Raw genomic sequence first — 19,585 nt, 5'->3', positions numbered from 1 at the left:
TACTTTTAATAAGAGGAATTGCTTCAACTTCAATCTGAGATGCATGCCTTTAGGAATCATCAGTAATGATCCAAATCTTTCTCTCTTTCACCGTTTTCACTTAACCTCTGGGAAATGTAAGTTGTTGAAGCAGCAATCTTGCACGATAACACTAAAACCTAATATCTTTAAAGTACAATAAGTCCTAAAATCCCAGGACAACAAATCTTCCATCGACAGAGTTGGAAAGAATAAAATTTCAGTCAAATGTAGATGAGGTACATCTGCTGCATTAATGCATTTCATCTTTAGGCACGTGTAGTGAAAGACCTGAAGAGCTTCCTCTCAATATCATCCTCAGCTTCTGATGTTTTCATGTGTTGTTCCCTGAAACTGTGGGATGGGAATATACAGATGAGGGAGAGTATGCTAACAAGCTTGCACTTTTAGAAATATCAGTTTTACATTTGCATATAGCTAAGACAAAACACAGTGGAGCTTGGGCTGTCTTTATTGCAACATTAATCATTGACTCACAAACGGCAATTGAATGAAATCAGGCAGACTGAAGTTTATAGGATGTTAGAATGATTTTTCAGAACATTTTTATGCAAAAAATGTTCACCACTCTATATTAAAAATTGGAGCCAAAAGTAGCACCTCTTACTGATGTTAATATTTGTTATAATTTAATCTTCAGTCATAATCCCTGTTATGGGTGAAAGCTGGCAAACTGGCCCTTTGGGTCCAGATTCCATGCAAGCACTTTGAAAAGGAACTTCTTAGTTGAGGTCCTTTTTATCTATGACTGGATTTGTAAAAGCATAATAATGGCTGAAAATATATTTGCAAATGTTATTAAATAAATGTGAAATAATAAATTAGAACATAATAAGATGACTATGGAAATCGAAGAAAGAAGAATTTTGGAGGAGAGATTAGTAGATTTAAAGGGTGGAGAACAATAAAAATTAATTGGCTTTTGAAAAAATGGACTTTTCCCAGTGTGCTACTCAAATTAACATGTTGATTAAAGCAAAGGGCTAATGACTAACTTCTAGAGCCATAACGGTACTGAACCATCTTTGTTCCTCATGAAATGCTGCTGATCACTGCTTTTGCTTTAATTGCAACTTTGTAAAAGCACATTTCTGTAAATGATGTCTGCATAGATAAGAAAAAGAAAGGTAGATTGACACTAGAAGAACTATTCATTCTGGAATTGCATGTGAATAGAATACCTCTGAGCATTCATCTGTACACATCTTTGTGCAGAGCAATAAAGTAATAGTTTATCCCATGGGGAAATTTTTAGCCAATTAAACATGTGTTATGTGGATATGCAGGTGTTCAAGCATATTATGCTGATTGACAGGTGTGAGTGTTTCTGACATGATGCCAATATATATGTGTTATACCTAACTTACAGTAACAACACAGGCCAACAATTACACAGAGCACTCTTTATTCAGAAATCACAGCTGCTTCATAATCATTAAAACAGTAGTTTAACTGACTCCAGTTTTTGGTAGCAAGAGCTGAATAAATTACTGTCGTACTTTAACGCAAATAAGAATGATTAACACAAGTTGTAATCATAACTGCAATTAAAATGCTATACCAGGTCTATCAATATGAATAAATTTTCAGGTTTGTTGTTATATAAGACTTCAAAGAGTGTAATCTCAATTTCACCTTGAATAGATTACAAAATTGTAACCAATGTCAAGGTTTTGCTTAAATCCTACTAAGAATAAAAATATCGGCATTTTTTGAAAAAACATGGATGCAAGGTAACATCATTAGATTTATGTGCTTTAACTATGAGTACATCAGGGTGTTAGGTAGATAAACATGGAGATTTAACCTTACTGTTAAAATGTTTAGATTTGCATTAGATCCTCCATCCAAGTACAGTGTCAATGGATATTCAATCAGTTATAAAGATATACAAATTACTTGCTCTTTCTTCTCACTTCTCTTTCAATGTCAGATTCTTAAAAGAGAGGGAAAGTTGTTAATTAGCAACAAACAATCCCAATATTCATGATGTTTGTTTTCTGTTCTTGTTACTAAACCTAAACTATATTCCCTGTTATAATTGAGAAATAAAAGTATAAAGTATATCCAGAGGGGCAAGTAATCGCTTTCTTACACAGACATAAGACAGATGAAACATTCTTTGCAGATCTCTCCATCAGCCCTAAACTGAGCCTAAGGTGAACAGTTTCAGTGTAGATGCCTAAATTTAGACATCTAAATTTGCATGAGGAAAAGTTTCTTAAGTTTCTTAATAGACTGTTTACATCAGTCTATTTAAACAAAATTCTTAAAGTTTATGAATTCAGTGAAAAGTCATGAGCTTGAGACATTCATTCCTCCACCTGCTTATATTGAATGGGTCATGTTTTATCCCACTAAAATCTCTGCAACATGGAAAGTTCTGTCCATCACTAAACAAACAGTGGTTACACAGATCATTGTCTCACCTAACCTTATAAAATGGATGTAAATTATTTATATCCTCAAAATAGTTGATACAAAGCAAACAGAGGTCAAGTAAATTTCACTTAACTGATGGAGCATTTTCAGATAATTTTCTTTATTTAATATGAATTATCTGTTCATCAATATTCCTTGAAAATGCTGGGGACTTGTTATTTTAGCATGGGAAATCAAAGCTCACCAGTGCATGGCTAGCCATCTATTAAATTGAAACCATCTTTAGCTGGATGGATTTACATTGAAAAACATCTTGTTTGTAGTTCAAGATTCCTGTAAAGTGTTCTTCAGTAAAATCACTTTATTTAACTCTTAATCTGATGCAGGATGACAATATCAACTACAGTTTGGAAGATCCTTTGGGCTCCATCTTGTGGCTATTTCAGTGATTGTTACCTTTGAGAGAGCTGTCTGCCTTCAGCTGGTCAAAATATCACTACTAGTTTCAACAGCATACTAGCGTATGGCTGTGTTTATTATTTTCTTGTATATAATACAGAATGTTTGACCCTATTATAAGAAATTTTTTTTTAAAGTATTTATAATTATTTGGAGTTTTTTAATTCCTTTGTTTAGGACTAAAAGGTCTGTTAAGAGGCTATGTACTACACTTTGCAGTTAACAATCAGATAATCTACTTTCTTATCCTTTGATGCTTGTTAGAAAGCGGCATAAGGAAACTGTGGTTCATCTTGAACCAGTGGCATCTGAAGCTGAGCAGAAATCCCATGCTACCATGACTATTTGCTTTATGAGTGAGATGGCTGACTTCTAATTTTTCTGCTCAGTTACAAAACTAAGCAGTTCTGAAATTCACCCCCCCTTTTTTGTTTTTTTTGGAAAGCATCTTGATTTTTATATATATTGAAATGGGATGCTGCTCTGCCTTGGCCAGTTTATTCCACACTCTGTATGCAGAACAGCAGTGTCCAAGCCATATAGTACTATTACAAGGAGTACTAGAAGGAAATTAATCTTTATTGAATTGACAAAAAGATATTGTTTGGAGCTTGACTGTACATGTCTGGCTCATTTTTTCCTTTTGTTTAATTTTAACTGCACTCAGAATATATACATTTTTTACACTACAATGCATTTATTGAGAAAAAGTCTAAATGTGATCCCACATACTCTCCTGTCAATCTGTTGTGGTGAAACTTGTCACATGAACGTGATTTTCATTTTGCTTTCTAAAAACTAGTAAATTAATTTAAGAGCAAGGTGTCAGAATGCTAATGCTAAAAATCAGAATGGGAGTGCTGCTATTGACAAGCAACCAGCGCCTGCATCTCACTAACTTGCAAGTCCTCATAATATCTGACTTTAGGCAGTCTACAGAGCAGATGAGACTCACTCAGATCTCGGATTAGATGTGCTCTCACAAGCAAGGCAGAGTTTGTTCTGTGTCTTATTCACTGGCTCCAAGGAGCCTGGTGAAACCAAGTCCCTGCCAGGTCAGGTTCATGCGTCACTTTGAACAATGAGAGTGTTCTTACACTCTCCCTTGTGAGAAGGGAGCAATCACAGGGATCATGAAACAGCTGAATCCTGTTTGGTCCACTAGAAACACAGGTGCAAAGAATCTTTACAAAACAAGACTTCCTGACACTGACTGGAGAGAGAAATCACTAAGCTTGCTTACCATTCCCAACCCAGTCCGTGTCCTCTATAGGCAGAAATAAATAGGATATGAGAGGTATCAGTTGAAAAAAGAAATTCCACTTTATGCAAAACTAGGAAAACTTGAAGTTTTCTTTGATCTGGCTCTATTCCAAACAAGAAATATTTGTAACCCTCTGTAAGTTCTAAAACATTTTTGAGATATGAAAATACTTTTATGATTTATATAAAAAATTATTAACATTTCTTTCATTAAAAATGGCAATTAAATGTGAAAAAATGATGAAATATTTCAGCATGTTACATGTCTGTTTACTGCTTTCTGGACATGCCCTGGAAATGATGGGATTTATATCACTTCACCTGGGCCTGTTTTAGTTCATTTGATTCCTTGCTCACAGTGCTCTGAATTATTAGCAAGAGTTAAAAATTTTTGTGTACTGGCAGCCAAATTTGCTCTTGGGAAATTTAGGAAGTGCTTTACTCATGAAAAGGTTTGCTGCCTCTTGCCCTTTTGGAATTGACAACATGTACACTTTTCTGTGACAGCTTCTCTATCCCACACATTTTGAAAGAAGGCATAACATGATGCTGGAAGGTAAAGCTGACCATTTTCTAGGACTTTGGTCATAAAGTCCTAGAGACCTAACCTTTGAAAGAGAAATAGTGAATGCCTACATTTAATGCATTAATTGTGCCTCAAGGTTCCTGTTAGTATCACTCATATTTGGAGAAATCAGCACAATATGTAATCTTTTTCCATCCTAATTTTGTTCTTTTCTTTCTCTTGCCAGCTCCTTCAAGTCTGATTTATGCTATGCATAGAATGTACCATCGACTGAACACGTCATTCCATCTTTTTCTCTTTTATGATGGCTTGTCACTCTGTATGGCTCATTATTCTTGTTTTTCTAGATGAAGGATGCGTATTTGAATAAGACAAAATAATTGGGGAAAACTTCATGTAGAGTACAGTGTCTGTGTGCTGTATGATTCACATGAGAAATGGTAAAGTGCTGTTTGAACTGTGCATGCTACTACCACAATATATTTTGGATAATGAGCCAGTCAATTTAGAGCACTGCCTGGCTACTTCTATTATTTTTGCAGCTGTGCAAAAAATACTGTATCCTTAAGCAAAACCAGTGAACGTTACCCTTTTTTATTGCCAGTCAGAGGAATATACATGAAGCCTAGAGCAATTTCTTGTGACAACAGAATAAGCAGAAATAAATAAAACCTTATCATATTAGGAGTTAGCTAGTAACATGCAATATTTTCCATGTGGGGCCTGCAGAGAGGGGGAAGCTAGATGAGAACGCATGGCAACTAAACATAGCATGCTCATTTTTTGGAAGAGGCCTTATAACTTCTCTCCAGTTTTTCAGATTAGTGCATATCTACCAAAAGCAGGAACATCACTGAACCAGTTTTCCTTAGTCACTGGAAGATTTAATTTTTCTGATTTTTTGTTTTTTTTCACTAGAATCAATACCTTTATTGCTGACAATGGTGGTTATGATCTCAGAAAACCAGAAGGAGGTTTAATCCAAAAAATAAATAAAGGAGTGATATCATAAGAATGACTAAAGCTGAATTTCAGTTCATACTTCCACGTTTCTGTGAAATAGGTTGGTGGTAACCAGCAGGATGAGATACAGACTGAGCTGGGTGCTTGAAAGTAGCCTACATGTACTTGTTGCAAAATCCTTTCAACTAAGAAATCAAAGGAAATTTTTTTAAGCAAAATAATATAGAAAAGAAAATGGAATGGAAAAATCGATCTAACTTCAAAGAATGTTCATGAAAAATGCATTTTTGTTGGGGAAAATCAGTTTTGTTGGGCAAGATTTTGGTTAAGGGGGAAGAAAATCTTAACTAGTGAAAAATGAGCTTTAGGTATTTAAAATAAATTCCCCTGGTATTCTTCTGTAAATGAATGGGCCCATAATCTGTGAGAAGGTTGAGAGAAGTAGCACCCTTAACAATGACTTCGTTCTTTTCTTTCCATTAAGAATGTAGCAGTTCATGTTTTTGAACACAGCAGACATTTTGATATCTGAAAACCAGTGGCTCTAGGTGTAGCTGCCAGCTTTCTGATTCTCCCTGCTTCATGTGCTATCTTTCACGCCTCAGTTGTTGCAAATTAATCTTTGGACAAAATATCCTGCTTGATACCCATTAAGCATGGTTGTTTTTGATAACTGAAATGAATTTTATTGTTCTGTTAAAGACATGAAGTGAAATTTTGGCTTCAGTGGAGTGAGTGGGAATTTTGCCACTAACATCAACACAGCCAAGATTTCACTCATGAGCTGCTAAAACAGTTGAGACTATAATTTTTTTTTTTCCAGTTTGGTTAACAGCTCTGTACAGGGATAACAGAAAAAAAAATAATAAATTAGTAGGATTCAACATGTATTAATGTATAGAGAATAAAGGCTGGCACCATTGTTCAATTATGCGAATCATAGAATTTCCAAATGGCAAAAGACACACCCTAGCTCCCCCCTCCCCCCAAGTTTCCCATCAATAATAAAGGGGGGTTTTTTCCTCATTGAATAAAAAATAAATCTCAAATAATCCTAAGAAACATATGGATATGTTCTGAAAATGTTCCCATTGCTCTATTTAGTGAGAAAGACAAGATTTATAAACTTAGTATACAATAAAGTTGAATAGGTTAAAAAAATACCACCTCAGTGCAAACATTTAATTATTTTTGCTGTTTGAATAAAAGCAGAAAATTAGGAAAATAAAGTTTTAACTCAGCAAATCTTATTCTGAAAGACAACACAATAAATAGATATTTAGGGCCCAAAAAATACATTATATTTATCTTTAAATAAAAGTAATATTTTAGGTTGTGATTTAGGGCAAATTTTTCCACTAATCTGTTAAAATATCAGAGAATGAGTTCAGCAAAGGTTACATGCAAGCTCCATATATATCTGAAAAGAGGAAATTAAATGTGCCTAGAAAAGCAGCTTCTGTAAAGAACAAGCACCCAGGTCAGCATGCATGGTGCACTGCAAGTTTTGTTCTCTTTGACAAATCCTAATGTGGTAACAAAGGCCTTTCATTTTCCTCCCAGCCAGGATGATGAAGTGTCTGATACTGGTCTGTATTGGCCTGTTTTAAAAAGGAGCTACCAATAGTGGAAATGACAACAGTGTTATCACAGCAGGAGCAGATAAAGTTGGCTGATGGAGGCACACGAGGTGCTGTATGTCATCACAATGCTGTATATCATCCCAGTTGTATCACTGAACGAAAGAAACATTTCTCACAGCAGTCACAGCCTGAAAGACGGTTCAGTCAAGGGAAAAGATTTATTTACCTTTCTTCTCCCCCTCCTTTTTCACTGCAGCTGAAATAGAAACAAAAATACTGTGTTTTCAAAATTGAAGTTAATAGCAGTATCAGTAAAAATAATTCAAAGATCTATATGAGCCTTTGTGTGCATATCTCTAATACATATATTATGCCATAAAGGAATAAATTTCTTTGCCAGATGAAAAAACTGAAGCATTTCCTCTGACACCCAGCTCTGCTATTGAAGAGAGCAAATTCCAGCTTTCTATATTCTCACATGTAACTTTAGTCATGGTCAACCTTCCTCCCAGACATTGACAATGGGAGAGAGAGTCATAGAGTGAATATTTCAAAATCAACAATGAAGAAGGATAGATTGAAATGGCAAGGCATAAAGGAGTAAAAGGAGTAAAGAGAAAGGTTATGAGATATCATCAGCTTTGCTTTTTACTATTAGAAATAGCAGTATTAAAAATATGCATAAAATAAGAGGTAAAAAACTGCCTGAAGTTATGTTTCTAAGCCTCTGCCGCATATTGAGATTTTCAAGATCTGATTATCCAGCAATCCCACCTCTACATCCCATAGCATGAATTTTATGGGAAGGAAAATGGGAAAGAGACTGGATGAAAACTGATACTTTAAAATTTAAACCAAATATAAAATACCTGGAATTAGTTCCTCAGGGTAAGCTGTGATGTATGCCCAATATTCAAACTCTGGAGACAAGATAAAAGTCCCCTAAAACTCAGCCCAATAAAACCTTGCATACCTCTACAATGAGTGCTGTGCAATCAACTAAATTTTAGTAAAAGGGATGAGGTGGTTAAAATGAGTTACCTTCATTTACAGAGGACTGCTGCAAATGTGATGGAGATGTGCCAACCTTATTCTTAAATCCGTTCAAAATCCATGCACTACCCATTTCCCAGCCTACATTTATAGGACTGAAACTTCTAAAAATGTAGTTACAGATGTCACTTTATTTTGAAATGTCTGTTAGAAGTGGTCTTAGTAAGCCTATGCCTTCGGCTTGCATTTGCAGGTAAAAGAAGAGAGAGGAATTAAGACTCAGAGCCTGTATTTCCCAGAAAAGGGTGTTCAGCACCTGGCTGCCAGTATGAATGGATCTGATGTGGCACTGAAACTGGAAATGAAACAAGCAGAAGTATAACTCTGCCCTTCATTGGATAATGTGCCCTGGTACAGGACAGATCAAGGATCACGAGGTCAGAAGAGGAAAGACACTCCCTAGTAGTTTCAAATGTTTGCATTTTGGGTGCTGATCTCTGTATCTTCAGTCTTCTTAAAATGAGAAATCATTTTACTTCAAACTGTTTGTACATTTGGATAAGACAGATCAAGAAGGAACCAGTTAAACTTTGAACTACTAAAATGGTATTTATCAGTGGCCTGTGGCAAAAATAATTCTGATTTCAAAGATTTTTCATGTTTTCAACCACTTACTCTCCTCTGACAATAAGATAAATTTTAAGCATCTCAAGAATGTGCTCAAAAAAGTGGTTTCATGACTAGAATCGGTGAAAAACTGGCACAAGGTTACCAAGATCTGGTGCTCTTTGCAGACACTCCACTTTTCTAGGTAATATGTGTCTCAAAGCCGTGCTGGTCACCTTTCACAAACTTTTGTTGCAGCAGATTTAGTAGTTTGTACCCCTAGAGTCTGCAATAGGAACCCCAATGGCTTTTGAAAGGAGTACTTATACCTAGCCATTTGTGGTGTGTTGAAGTGACTCCCAAATCAACAGAAACCCCAAATATCGAGACTCTGGGAAGGGCTTATGGGGTGAATGTGCAGTGCACCTCTGGGCTCCTCCTGCCCTCTGTGCTGCCAGCTTATGGGATGTGGCTCTCTGTGCTTCTGCTCCCAAGTAAGAGCTGGCCCATCCATGCCTGCCACTGCACTTACGGCTGGCTACTTTCTGTTATTATGCTATTATATCCTGTTGAGGTATCTGTTGGAATTTTCACCTTGGCCACAGTATTTTTGATGGAACATACTGTAAATGCTCAGCAAATCTCATGAGACAGAAGAGGCCTCATTCTGACCACTGTAGCATTGCTCTGGTCAAATCCTGCTACACAAACGTCAAATGACAAGGAATAAGTAAAAAAGAGCAGAACACTGTGCTTTATATTGCTCTTTCAGAAGTTGAGCCATGTGTCTGCATCTGAAAAGCAGCAAAAAGATGGATAGTTCACCCAAGGAACTTGGTTTGCCTGTCATAAGAGGCCGGATTCCCTCCCGAATAATGTATGGTAGCTAGGGAGGGAAAGACATGAAATCGAGTGATGAACTAGAAAGTGTGATGCTCCAGTGTAAGAGTTGCTCTTGCCATGTGCTTTTTAGCTCATTATTTCGAGAAAGAACAAATTTTTGAGTCAACTGTTTTGCTCTGCACTGATAAGACTTGTCTTGTAGTTCTTGAATTAGGAATTTGTACACACGAAGCTATTGAAAGAGGACTCTATTAATATACAAAACAAACCACATTTATCAAGAATATCCATACCACACTTTGGAATTATAAATCTAGATTGACAACTATTCCAGAAACCAGAAATGAGCATTGTCATATTTTAGGTTTTGTGAATAGGTTAAAATTATTACAAACCATGGAGGACCTTATTCAATTTTATTTTATGTAGGGTGGGAAAATAAAGGTAAATTACAGTGGTGGAAAGGTCAGAAAACTGTAAACTGTAAACTTCTAAAGAGTCCTTGACTTCGATTTGTGATTTGCAGTTTTATCACGATCATGCTAATTAATCTCAAAGGGAATCTTGAATCTTTCCTATTTCACTTTGTATGAGACTTTTGTTGTTTTTCGTAGCCCACTCCAGTGCCACATTATCATGCAAGGGTTTTGTACACAAAGCTCTGGACAAGATGCAACTTTGATTTATGCAATTTAGAACAGTATATGCATTTTTCCTAAAGCATTTGCCTATGGAAGAAAATTTTTCACTGACTTGTCTGCAGCAATACTTAGGTACTTTCCTGAATTTACACAGTGAATTTAGAGATAAATACTTCTTTAATATTCTCTCTCCACTACACATTTAATTCTATTTATTGTCACTAAATTTTCTTTGACATTGTGTTGTCTGTTCACCTTGTAAATTCAATGTATCACAGCCCCTTCTGATCCTGAATTCTTTAACAGATCTTGTCATATGAAGATTTCATTACATTGTTATTTCTATCTTATCCTGTTTATTAAGGAATATAACAAGACTCCAGACATGGAATCATAAGCAATTATTCTGTAAACGAGCTGCAAGATGAAAATTAATCAATTGCTCTCTGTTTCTTAACCAGATATTTATTTACTTTAATACTGTAGGTCTTAGGCAGCAGCTCCTTGGCTTCTGCAGTAATTCTTACACTGAAACTTTATAAAGGTCTATTTAAATATTTAATAAATCATTAAATGCTGTGTTTATTACTTTATTAATATACTGAAACCAGTTATTAAGACATAGTTTCTATTTCTAGATACAACACAGGCTGGAACTCAGTATTTTTCCAGATATTTGGTTTTGTTCTGATTTTATTATGAATTCACCAAATATCTGACAGATTTATTTTTAATTTCTGAATAACCCTGGAGTAATTTATGAGTATTTGCCCTGACATGGTAACTGCTTTGTTTGAAAGTGATTAAAGTTTTTACTAAGTTCTTATATATTTATTTTGCTTATAAACATATGAGCTATAGGGAGACGATCAAATGCAAACTCATCCCATGTGTCAGGTACTCTGTGATAACTGCTCATATGCATGCTGTTATGCTGAAGTGAAAACCACCTCATGTAGACAGCTACAGCAAAGCATCTGGCATTCACTGAGTTGATACTGTCTTTGCCCATCTCACCATAAATTGTCCATCTGTTCATAGCTTGAGAAGAAGATACTCTTTTAAAATATTTAAGAACGGCATAAAGTGATATTTCTCTCTCAAATCTTCCTAGAAGATATTTTTTTCTTCCTCTTTCAGTCTTTTTGGGTTCAGAATTTCTCTTATCCATGTCATGTGAAATCTTACTTATGTTAAGAAACTGCAGTTAAAAGAACCAGTATAGTGAGCATCATAGAGGACAATTTAGCCTTTAAATTGGCTGGAGCATCTGTTATTTAGAATAATTCTCATTCAGTAGCAAGAAAAACCTTTTGTGCCCTTTTCCTCCTCTGATTCAGATTTTAATGAACAGATTTGGAGAAATAACCTCTTATTCAATTATATTAATGCATTTTATCACTAATGGGCAAGAATGATATTACAGCTGAACTCCCTCATAACCTGCCTATAACTTTGCCTTAATTTGTATGACATAGCTGCTGACCTACTAAGAAAAAATTTATTCACTAGATAACCCCCAAAAAGTTTACAGTGCTTTTCTCTTTATTTCCAGCAATGCCTTAATGAGAATACACAAGGATATTGTCTAGAAGGAAAGTATGCAAACTCTGAGTTGAATTATCAATATTCACACTGTATGGATTATTAACCTCACGTGTTGGATCCAGCTATGACAGGGTTATTTTTAACAGTAGTCAGAAGGGAGCACAGCCAGGACCCAGAGGTAATTCTATACCACCTCATGTCATTTTCTGGGGGTGGAAGCAGAGATGGATTCCAGGTTGGGTAGGTGGAGGACAGAGAGGTGAGTTGTTGCCTGGTGTTTCCACAGGGATCATTTGAATGTGAATCTCTTGCTTTTCTGCTTGTACACTCTGCCATTAATATTGTTGCTGTTATTGTTCATTGTCTTATTTCATTGCTGTTTCCAGAAAACTCTTCTTATTTCAACCCATGGTCTGTACCTTTTAGGTCTCCAACTCTTTTCTCCAGCCTGCCACAATGGGGGAGTGAGGGGAAAGCAAGTGAGCAGCACGTGGTTTGGAGTGCTCCAGTGGGAATACTACATTGGGGAGTACCATTCCTAAACCACAACAGTCCTCTCTCTGTAAAGCCACTTGGCAGAGGTGGCAAGACTGTGGCAATGTTCCTGAGCAAATTCCCTTTGACTGTGCCTGAAGCCTGGTCCAGTCCAAGCAGGGACATTAAATCCAGAGGGACTGTGACACACTTGAAAGGTGAGCTTGTGTGAACCTCATGAAGTTCAACAAAACCAAGAGCAAGATCCTGCACACAGACTGGGGCAATCCCAAGCACAGATACAGACTGGGCAGAGAATGGATCGAGAAGGCTCAAAGGAGAAATATTTGAGGATGTTGATAGACAAGAAGTTCAACATGACCCAGCAACGTGCATTCGTAGCCCAGAAAGCTTCTGGGCTGCATCAAAAGCAGCTGGGCCAGCAGGGCAAGGGAGGAGATTCTGCCCTACCCTACTCTGGTGAGACCCAGCTGGAGTACTGTGCTTAGTTCTGGGGCCCACAACTTGAGAAGGACATGAAGAGTTCCAGTGAATCTAAAGGAGGCCATGAATATGATCAGAAGGCTGGAGCACCTGCACTACATAGACAAGCTGAGAGAGTTGGGTTTGTTCAGCCTGGAGAAGAGAATTTTTTGGGGACACCCTATAGCAGCCTCCAATAGCTGAAGGGAGAAAATGGAGAAACTTTCTTTACAAAAACATGTAGTGACTACACAAGGGGAAAGGGCTTCAAACTGAAAGGCAGTAGGTTTGGATTAGATACTAGGAAGAATTTTTTTACAGTGAGGGGGATGAGGTTCTGGAATAAGTTGCCCAGAGAAATTGTGGATGACCCATCCCTGGAAGTGTTCAAAATCAGGCTGGATAAAGCTTTAAGAAACTTGGTCTTGTTTGATATGTCCTTATGTCCCTGCCTGTGCCGAGGGTGTGGGGGGTGGGGCGGGGGGGATAGAACTAGATGATTCCTCCTAATTTAAACTACTCTATGTGTCTATGAGAAAATGGCAATAAAACAGAATAAGCCTGGTTCTGTCAGCTATTGAGAAGCACATTGTCTCAGTCAGGAGAATCCTTGTTTCTGATCAAAAATAATATTACGCATCAAGAATTTTGATTTATTGCATAAACATGCACAAATAAAAAGTTAGACTTATTTCTGGGCCCCTTACTTCAAGCAGGACACTGAAGTGCTGGAGTGTGTCCAGAGAAGAGCAATGAAGGGTCTGGAGCACAAGTCTTATGAGGGGCAGGGTAGGGGGCTGGGGGTGCTCAGCCTGGAGGAAAGGAGGCTCAAGAGAGACCTTATTGCTCCCTACAACTGCCTGAAAGGAGCGTGTAGCCAGGTGAGGGCCAGTCTCTTCTCCCAGGCATCCAGTGACAGGACCAAAGGACAAAGCCTCAAACTGCACCAGGAGGAATTCTTCATAGAAAGGGTTAATAAGCACTGGAATGGACTTCCCAGGGTGTTGGAGTCACCATTCCTGGAGGTGTTCATGGTCTATCTGACAATGAAGTGTTCTGTCTACAGTTGGATTCAATAATATTGGGTGTCTTTTTCAGCATAAATAAATCTGTGATTTTTTGATTCAGAGGACTTTTCAGGATGCTATTATGGAGTTCTGGTAGCACCAGCATGTAGCAGTCCCTAACTCCAGGAAATACCTGAAGTATCTGTAGACATACTTTCATTAACAAACCTGTTTTTACTACTGCGAGTGTATTTCTACATACACATGCAGATGCTACTTATTCAGCTTGAATATTTTCCTTAAGGAAAAGTAATAAAAAAATCAAGTATCAAGCCACAGGGACAACTTCACACTTTGTAGTTTGCCATAAAACATACCTCATCTTTATATAACTGACTTTTTGGAATTAAAATTTGAAATCCTTCCTTCCTAAATTGGTGTTCATTCCCATTATTTATGTTACCTCTGTTTTTGGTTTCTGTTTTTGTTTTTTTTTTTTTTTTTTTTTTTTTTTTTTTTTTTTTTTTTTTTGTTTTTTTTTTGTTTTTTTGTTGTGTTTTTTTTTTTTGTTGTTGTTGTTGTTGTTGGTTTTTTTTTTCTTATTTTCTAATGTCAATTGAAGAATATTTACAGAGAAGTGCTGGCTCAAAATAGGAATTTTATACCTGCCATTATGACTCAGTCCTGGTTATATATGTGTTATTGTCTTAGTCTGACTTTTAAAGCTCTGGTATTTTTTTGAAGTATTTCTTGCCAACAGTGAAGCAATGGTGTTCTGCAACGGATGGGTCATTTGAACAGGCTGATATTGAGATTTTTGTATACTAAATATATCTACCTTATATTTTTGTTCTCTATTAGTCAGTATTTTATATTGTAATTCTACATTGAACGTGTGTGAATTTGATTTTTACATTTCAGAAATGTATTTATCATAACAAAGGGGTTACACTGAGGCCACTGCTGTTACTGCAATTTACACTGGATTTGACAGATTTCTGTATAGTAGCAAACTATATAGCTGACCCAAACATTGCTATTTCATAAGGCATTTTTGGTTGGCTAGTTTAACCTGAGATGTCCTTTGAGGAAGCAGCCCATGTATTCCCAGTTAGCTAAAAAGCAAAGTGCTCATAAATGTGACCTCCTGCTCACACTTGGTTACAGGGCAATGGCCACAAAATTTCTGGAATACTATTCCCCAGAGAGGCTTTTCTCAAACTGTCTGCCTGATGTGTGTGACATGCCACTTATCATTGTTAAGAAAGAGTGGGTTAGTGATGTGCAGCATCCCACATGAATGCTTAAAGCCACTTTACGCATTGGGGTTACACTCTTCTGACAAAATGTCAATGTCTTGTCATGCATATTCAGTGTCACTGAGTTAGCTGTATTTGCTTTTGGAAATGTTGTACTTGTTTGAATCCCAGAAGCTAAGAAATAACATTATCTGTCACATGAAACAGAAAAGACAGAAAAAACTTTAAAAAAGCAGCAGCCACTGAGCTGAACTGCCTCCAAAAGAAGATTGTATAAGATTTGCTGTATTACAGACTTTGATGACTAGCAAATTACTGAATCCTATTGTTGACATAAAAATGGTGTCACTATGCATGAGTGTGCAACCTGAGATATTCCCACTTAAGCTCAACTTTCCTACTCAACTTTTCTGTTGCAGTCCTGCTTCAGAGGCCTTGAAGGATCTGTAGTCCTGCTCCTTGGGAGACAGATCTAAGATACACAAATCAGTTGGCTTAATTGTGTTTCTGACAGAATGTAATCCAAATATTTTATGCTCTTTTAGAGTCAGCTAGAGTCAAAGGTGTGAGATATCATTTCTCAGTGAGGGGTGCAAGGCATCAAGTACATCCACAGATGATATACAAGGTTGTATGGAATAACTGAAGTGGGTAGTGCTCATCTCGCTTGGGAAGCTGATAAAGGCTGTGAAAACTCAGTGCTATCAAACTAGATTATGGCATTGCTCAACCAAATATCCTGCTGTAAGTATAAAACCAATCAATTCTACCTCAGACTTCACCCACACTTCTTGAACAGAACAATCATAGGTGTCTCTAATGTGACCTCAGACTGTGGTAGAGTTAAACTCCGCATACTTCATACTAAACATTCAAATATTCATTCCTGTGCTTTGACAAGCAGGAAACTATAAGACTTTAAGACAACACAACAACATAGATTTTTATGTTTCTTACAGTGTTTTAATCTGTAGGTTAAAACGTTAGGCCATGCAGAAAAAATCTGCATGAAATGAAAGTTCATTTCTGAACATAGCGCATACTTTCTACTGCTGTACCATAAGAAAAATCATGCATGTGTTCTATCAGCTACTACAGGAAGAAGACTTAATTTTACTACAAAGAAGAGAGAGATAATAGAATTAATCACCTCTGGATAGTAACTTTCCTTTTCAAATATACTGAACATAAACCACCTCATGTGCAGCCAGTGGAATTCTGCAGTGTTTAGTTAAACATGTCCTTTCTTGAAATAATTCAGGTTTGGAATTTGACAGGAGTTGTTATTCACCAGTTGTTTCACTGTCTGATCAAACAGAGTTAATGAAGTCCTTTTTAAATACTTATTCTTTGTATAGTTGGGTGGGTGTTTGACACTTCATTGAAGCTAATTCATTAGCATTGCAATTAAAACAGTTTTACAGACATGTATTTCTTCTTTACAATTTTTGATCTTTTGAAGTAAATAGCATTTTATTTTCATTATTATTTACACTAAGCAATCTTCCAACCAGGAATATTTATGAGAAGAATTAGAGAAGAAACTCAATGATAAGGTCAAGAGTCAAATACTTAAGGATCTAATTAATGTTTATTAACCTAACTATGTTTCATAGACATTTTTCCAAGAACCTAACAGGCCTTGCTTGCCTCAAGCTTAAAATAACAAACTAAGTCTTATTAAACCAATAATCAATGTACAAAAAGCTTTTCTGGATGGCCTCTTTCAACACTTGCCAACTCTTTCTGTGAAGGATTCACTCCCTGTTGACTAAAGTGAACTAAATGGAACAGTACAATAACGTGTCCCTATTTTTCTAATGCCCTGGACCTTGAACTGACAATTCAGGTTCATCTACTTTGACTACTACAAGGAATTTACACTACTTAAGCCCTAGTTCATTTTCATAGAAATATAAAATGGTTTGGGTTGGAAGGAGCCTTAAAGATAACCTAGTTCCAATCTCCCTCCCATGGCAGGAGGGACACCTTTGGCCAGAGCCCCATCCAACCTGGCCTTGAACACCTCACAGTAAAAATTTCTCCCCACATCTAATCTAAACTTACTCTCTTTCAGTTTGAAGCCATCCCACCTTGTCCTGTCACTACATGTTCTTGTAAATAGTCTCACCCTATCTTCCTTGAGGACTCCCTTCAGGTACTGGAAGGCTGCAATTAGGTCACCCCAAAGCCTTCTCTTCTCCAGGCTGAACAAACCCAATTGTCTCAGCTTTCCCTCTTAGGAGAGGTGCTCCATCCCTCTTACTATCTTGGTGGCTTTCTCTGGATTTGTTCCAGCAGGTCCATGTTCTTTCTGTGCTGGGGACCCCAGAACTGGATGCAGCACTGCAGGTGAGTCTCACCAGAACAGAGCAGAGCAGAGGGAAAGAATTTCCGCTGGCCACACTGCTCTGGATGCAGCCCAGGATACAATTGGCTCTCGTCTGCAAGAGCATATTGATGTCCAGCCTCTCTTTCACCAGCACCTCCAAGTCCTTCTTGACAGGGCTACTCTCAATAGCACTTTTTTCTGGTAGCACTTAATCCTTTACTTTGATTCAGAATGATATGCAAAGCAATAGCTGATTTCTGCTATTCTGCTATACACTAGGTGAAATAGCCGCACTTGAAAACTTGTAAATGTTCTCTTCCATAATTTTGCCAGAGAAAATATTGCCTCAATGTTTCCAGTATTCCTTAGGGAAACTCTAAAGATAGGAAGCACTATTATTCAATTATCTGAAATAGTTTTCAAAACCAACTGGAAGATTTTAAGATTGACATTCCCATAATTTTAATAACTGCTATTAGTTAACAAGTTATTACATATTTTTATCCATGTTAAATTATTTACACGTTTAACCTGAGTGACTGTTTTATAATGAAAAAGTGGCATTTAATCCATATGCAAATAGGATAAAAGTAAAACTAAGTTTTGTTTGAATTTATTTGATATAAATAAATAAACCTGAATGTAGTTGGTTAATTATAATTGCAGTGCCTAAAAATACCTAGTATTTGAGATGTACTATAAATTGTAACTGATTTTTATTTGATGGTTAGTGCTGATATTTAAATATGAGAAGAGAGAGAAAAGTGCAATCAAACAATATGTAGAAGTAAAATGCAGTCTGAAATGACTAGTTTAAATAAAAAGAATGAGACAAAATAAAGAAATAAGAAAATAAGTTCTTTTGACTTTAGAGTCTATAAAATACCACAGCTACAACTTGCTTGTATAGCTTCATATGCACCTGTCACTTGTTCAGCCAGATAAAAAAATTGTTCAGCAGCAAAAGATGCCATTCAAGGTTATTTAGGAATAGCTAACTAAAGAAACCAGGACTTAATTTGTGACTCCTTGCACAACGAATTTATTTTCTCAACTGAAACTTCTGTTAAAGCTCAGTTCAACTTGGGGTTGTTACCTTTTTCCTTGGGATTAGTTGAAGCCTTAATTTCTTTTCGTTTTGAAGAGTCTGAAAAAGAAATCAAACAAAAATGAAAGGAGAAAATTAGCAACGTACATATACACTGTGCTCATTGGTACTGTAACAAATGTGCATAGCACCAGATCAACCATATGCATAAAAGAGTTAGAATTAAGAATTCAGAATTAGAAATTCCATTTAATTCAATAAAAGGCACAAACTAAAGTTGAAAGCAAACCAAAAAATAATTCCCCCTAAATTTGCTGGCAAAGTTTCTGCAGGTCAAACCATGCACTCATTCCTGTGCAGCCTATTATTTCAGCCTGTCATGTGCATTCAGTAGCAGCTCTGTTACTAATTCACTCAGAACAGATTATAGCACTCCCACTGCAATACTGGCTGTGCACTCAGACAGCAGTTAAAGAACACCACAATAAGAAGGGTTATGACTTTATTATTTCTGAATCATGTCAGACACTGCTCCTTTCAATATATCAGATCTTTTAAATGAGAAGAATCTAGGTTTAGTCCCTTTTTGCCAAGAGCCTGTAATTCAAAATATATCAAAACTGCACTGAGATACCAGCAGAAGACTTGTTCTTTGCCAGCCACATAATGATAAGATGTTACCTTTCTCCTTTAAGGCTGCTGGAGGCTTCACATCTTTTCTTTTACCAGTCTCTAGAAAGAAACATTTAACATTTATCAAAAGTCAGGTTAGGGAAATAAAATGACACTTGAATAGAAAGCAAGTCAAACAATTTGATATGCACAGAGCAAAAGAGATGTGATAATTAAATGGATTTAACAGCATGGAAATAAAGAACAGGACAAAAAAAACAAGGTCATCCATTCATCTTTCTAGTCTTGGATATGCAAAATAATAAGCCTTCAATATGTCATTAGTTTCTTTGCATTTTGAGGAAACTGTGGAGCCCTCTCAAGCAGACAATGAAGAATTACTTACAAAGAAGAAAGAAATTCTACAGAGCAGTTGGCACCAATGACTTTTTCTTTTGCTGAACCCCCAAAAAATTAATTAATCCACATTGATACAATTGGAATATTAGGAATACTGTCTTGAA

At 36.5% G+C, this 19,585-nt stretch overlaps 1 protein-coding gene across 1 annotated transcript in view; it reads right to left on the bottom strand.

Annotated features, from left to right (window-relative positions):
• TRDN (triadin) overlaps nucleotides 1-19,585 on the bottom strand; it is a 216,100-nt gene that overhangs the window by 37,963 nt on the left and 158,552 nt on the right. Inside the window, exons 26-28 of the mRNA XM_088161865.1 lie at nucleotides 19,131-19,181; nucleotides 18,498-18,548; nucleotides 7,442-7,471 (exon numbers count right to left, since the gene is read on the bottom strand). Of these exons, the coding sequence (XP_088017991.1) occupies nucleotides 7,442-7,471; nucleotides 18,498-18,548; nucleotides 19,131-19,181 (132 nt within the window). The remainder of the gene's footprint in view (nucleotides 1-7,441; nucleotides 7,472-18,497; nucleotides 18,549-19,130; nucleotides 19,182-19,585) is intronic.

The sequence above is a fragment of the Sturnus vulgaris genome, chromosome 3 (assembly GCF_052056855.1).
Source record: "Sturnus vulgaris isolate bStuVul1 chromosome 3, bStuVul1.hap1, whole genome shotgun sequence".
Classification (NCBI taxonomy): domain Eukaryota; kingdom Metazoa; phylum Chordata; class Aves; order Passeriformes; family Sturnidae; genus Sturnus; species Sturnus vulgaris.
The sequence above is the reverse complement of the archived record's forward strand: the minus strand, read 5'-3'. Positions and strand labels throughout refer to the sequence as shown.